This window comes from Cebus imitator, unplaced genomic scaffold (genome assembly GCF_001604975.1).
Source record: "Cebus imitator isolate Cc_AM_T3 unplaced genomic scaffold, Cebus_imitator-1.0 Scaffold235, whole genome shotgun sequence".
Taxonomy (NCBI): domain Eukaryota; kingdom Metazoa; phylum Chordata; class Mammalia; order Primates; family Cebidae; genus Cebus; species Cebus imitator.
The window spans coordinates 3217007-3220532 of record NW_016107550.1 but is presented as its reverse complement, the minus strand read 5'-3'; the positions used below and the strand labels follow the sequence as shown (position 1 = coordinate 3220532).

The window sequence follows — 3526 nt, the reverse complement described above, 5'->3', positions numbered from 1 at the left end:
ACCATGTTGACCAGGATGGTCTCGATCTCTTGACCTCGTGATCCACCCGCCTCGGCCTCCCACAGTGCTGGGATTACAGGCTTGAGCCACCGCGCCCGGCTTTTTTCTTTATTTTTGAGACAGAATGTCGCACCGTCACCCAGGCTGGAGTGCAGTGGTGCGATCTTGTCTCATTGCAACCTCCACCTTCCGTGTTCAAGGGGTTCTCCGGCTTCAGCCTCCCAAGTAGCTGGGATCGCAGGCGCACACCAACACGCCCAGCTGCTTTTTTGTATTTTTAGTAGAGACAGGGTTTCACTATGTTGGCCAGACTGGTCTCAAACTCCTGACCTCGTGATCCACCTGCCTTGGCCTCCCAAAGTGCTGGGATTACAGGTGTGAGCCACGGTGCCCAGCCTTGTTTTTCTTTTCTTAAATAGAGATGAAGTCTCACTTTGTTGCCCAGGCTGGTCTTGAGCTCCTGGCGTCAAGCAACCCTCCCACCTCAGCCTCCCAAAGTGCTGGGATTACAGGGTGCAAGGCACTATAACCTGGCTCTGAAGAACCAGAAAGCCAGTGGTCCTCCCTTCTCAAGATACCAGGAGTTGGCCAGGTGCAGTGGCTGACATCTGTAATTCCAGTACTTTGGGAAGCCAAGGTGAGAGGATCACTGAAGCTCAGAATTTCAAGACCAGCCTGGAAAACAGCAAGATTACATCTCTACAAAGAAAAAAAAAGATTTATTTAAAAAAAAAAAAAAAAAAAAAAAAAAAACAGTGAGGAAAGATGGGTCTGGGCCTTGGAGGAAGAGGAACATAACTCCTAGGCGCAGAATAAGGAAGGCCCACAGACCAGGGTCTTCATGGGCCAGGCAGCAGTCTCAAATGTTGGCAGGCATCAGAGTCACCTGGAATACTTGTTACCGGGAAGAGTTCTTCTGGGCACCCACCCCAGGGCTTCTGGTGCAGGAGGGGTGGGGACAAAGATCTGTGTGTCTCACAAGTTCTCAGCCAATGCGGATGCCAGACCTTAAGAACCACTGGGGCCCAGTTCAGTGGCTCACGCCTATAATCCCAGCACTTTGGGAGACCGAGGTGGGCAGATCATCTGAGGTCAAGAGTTTGAGACCAGCTTGGCCAACATGTTGAAACCCCTGCCTCTACTAAAAATACAAAAATTAGCCAGGAGTGGTGGTACATGCCTGTAATCCCAGCTACTTGGGAGGCTGAAGCAGGACAATCGCTTGAACCTGGGAGGCAGAGGTTGCAGTGAGCCGAGATTGCACCACCGCATTCCAGCCTGAGTCACAGGGTGAGACTCGGAAAAAAAAAAAAAAAAAACCCGTTGGCCCAACAATTAGACTTCTTGGTCCTGGGAGAGGAAGGGCAGTGGAACATAAAATGATCAATCTTTAAAGGAGGAGATGGCCTGGGATACGACTGTGAGGTGTGTGTGGAAGGCTAGGAGCTCCTGGATCCCCGAAGGAGGCCACAGCCTATAACCTCCTCCGCCCTCTGGAGCTAGGGAAAAGGGGGCATGGGTTTGAGCAGGGAGGGCCTGGGGCCTGGACTCCTGGGTCTGAGGGAGGAGGGGCTGGGGCCTGGACTCCTGGGTCTGAGGCAGGAGGGGCTGCGGCCTGGACTCCTGGGTCTGAGGGAGGAGGGGCTGGGGCCTGGACTCCTGTGACCCGGGGGGGGTGGGCAGAGGGCACAGGGCACTGGACTGGCAGGTCCTGACTCCCAGCCCCTCCTCAGGAGCGCCTGGACCATGCTGCTGAGCGCCTACTGGCACGGTCTCCACCCGGGCTACTACCTGAGCTTCCTGACCATCCCGCTGTGCCTGGCTGCGGAGGGCCGGCTGGAGTCGGCCCTGCGGGGGCGGCTGAGCCCAGGGGGGCAGAAGGCCTGGGACTGGGTGCACTGGTTCCTGAAGATGCGCGCCTACGACTACATGTGCATGGGCTTCGTGCTCCTCTCGATGGCAGACACGCTTCGGTACTGGGCCTCCATCTACTTCTGCATCCACTTCCTGGCCCTGGCTGCCCTGGGGCTGGGGCTGGCATTGGGTGGGGGCAGCCCTGGCCGGCGGAAGGCAGCCTCCCAGCCCACCAACCTTGCCCCGGAGAAGCTCCGGGAGGAGTAAGCTCCCGAGACGCTCCCTCTGCCAGCGGGTCCCGGGGATTCTGTGAACCAGGCTGCTGTCTCCTCCCCAGAAGGAGTCCTTACCTTGGCAAGGTTCCTGGAGAGAATTTCCTCTTCCCCAGCTAATACCCTGCCTGCCACTGAAGCAGACTTGCCCTCTGCCCAGGGGCCTCCAGTGGCCACTCTCTTCCTACAAAATCCAAGTCTTGTCCTGACAAGAGTCTCCCTTGCCCCTGCTCCGGCTTCGGGGTCTCCAGAGAGCACTGCACTTCCCAAGAACAGAAGGGGCCTATGAGCGGCAGGTTTGGGCAGATTCTCTTTCTGCATCCACAGTGTGTGGTTGGAGCCTGGGGGAGGCCCTGGGAGTCGGCAGCCTCTTCCTGTGTCTTTTGCTCTGACTTTAGCTCATCATGCCCATATTGCAGACTTGGAAGGAAGCATAAGCTTCCCATTTCACAAAGGGGAAACTGAGGCACGGGTGCGCAGGCCTGGGGACTGCCACTCCACGGCTTACGTCTGAGTCACCTTGGGGCCCCAATGCTCCTGGCTCCCTCTTCTCATTCCTTGGCCTGTGACAGGTCACAGTGTGTAAATCTTTCCCAATAAAGTGTTGCACAAATGCCTCGTGTCTGTGCAAGCATCTGTGGATGACAAACACCGGGAGTCCCAGGTGAGGTGCAGCTGCCAGCCTGGCCCAGGAACCAAACTGTCAGGCCCGGGCACCACGGGGACTTCAGGTCCCAGGAGACCTTTCGAATCCCCAGCCCTGTGAAACTACAGGAAGTGTACCTAACTCCCTCCGGGCCACCTGCCGGCCAGGTACACACCTGCCCCGCCCCGCCCTTACCTGGGGCAGTGTCTGCCTGCTGGCCACTAGAGAGCCCAGCCTGAGGCCATGGAAGAAAACCCAACCCTGGATTCAGCAGCTTGGGGCTCTTCTAGCGGGTGGCTGGCCCCCCGGGAGGCCAGAGGAGGTAGGGAAGCCAGGAGAGGTTCAGATCCACCAACCTTCAGGCTAGGTGGGACTCCTGAGCCTGAGGGCTGAAGAGCAGGTTTCACTTCCTGGTTTTACAGAGAAGGGAAGTGGAGGCTGGAACTCCAGGGTCTGAGGAGGAGGAGCCTGGAGAACCAGGCTAGTCTGGGAGGAGGAGAGGGTGCGGGGCTGGGAGTTTGGGTGTCTTGGGTATAGGAGAGGCCGGGTCCCCACACTCCTGAACTAGAGGGAAAAGGAAGTTGAAGGCTGGACTCCTCTGCCCTGGAGTAGGAGGGGGTCCACATTTGAGTCCCTGGGGAGGGGATCGAGGGCTGTGAACCCCTGGGTCCAGGTGAAGTAGAGGCTGGCACTTGGACTCCTGGGTCTGAGGGAGGAGGGGCCGGGGGCCTGGACCCCTGGGTCGGAGGGAGGA

General features: G+C 57.9%; 2 protein-coding genes across 4 annotated transcripts in view; both read left to right on the top strand.

The window, feature by feature from the left end:
* Nucleotides 1–2742, top strand: part of MBOAT7 (membrane bound O-acyltransferase domain containing 7) — a 17075-nt gene extending 14333 nt beyond the window's left edge. For all 3 annotated transcript variants that reach the window (XM_017497941.1, XM_037727647.1, XM_017497942.1), the window contains one exon: nucleotides 1734–2742. In XM_017497941.1, the coding sequence (XP_017353430.1) occupies nucleotides 1734–2121 (388 nt within the window). In that variant the 3' untranslated portion in view covers nucleotides 2122–2742. The remainder of the gene's footprint in view (nucleotides 1–1733) is intronic.
* Nucleotides 2743–2858: 116 nt separating this feature from the next.
* The window catches only part of TMC4 (transmembrane channel like 4), an 18892-nt gene continuing 18224 nt past the window's right edge, over nucleotides 2859–3526 (top strand). The window contains exon 1 of the mRNA XM_037727659.1: nucleotides 2859–3094. Coding sequence (XP_037583587.1) covers nucleotides 3016–3094 — 79 coding nt within the window. The 5' untranslated portion in view covers nucleotides 2859–3015. The remainder of the gene's footprint in view (nucleotides 3095–3526) is intronic.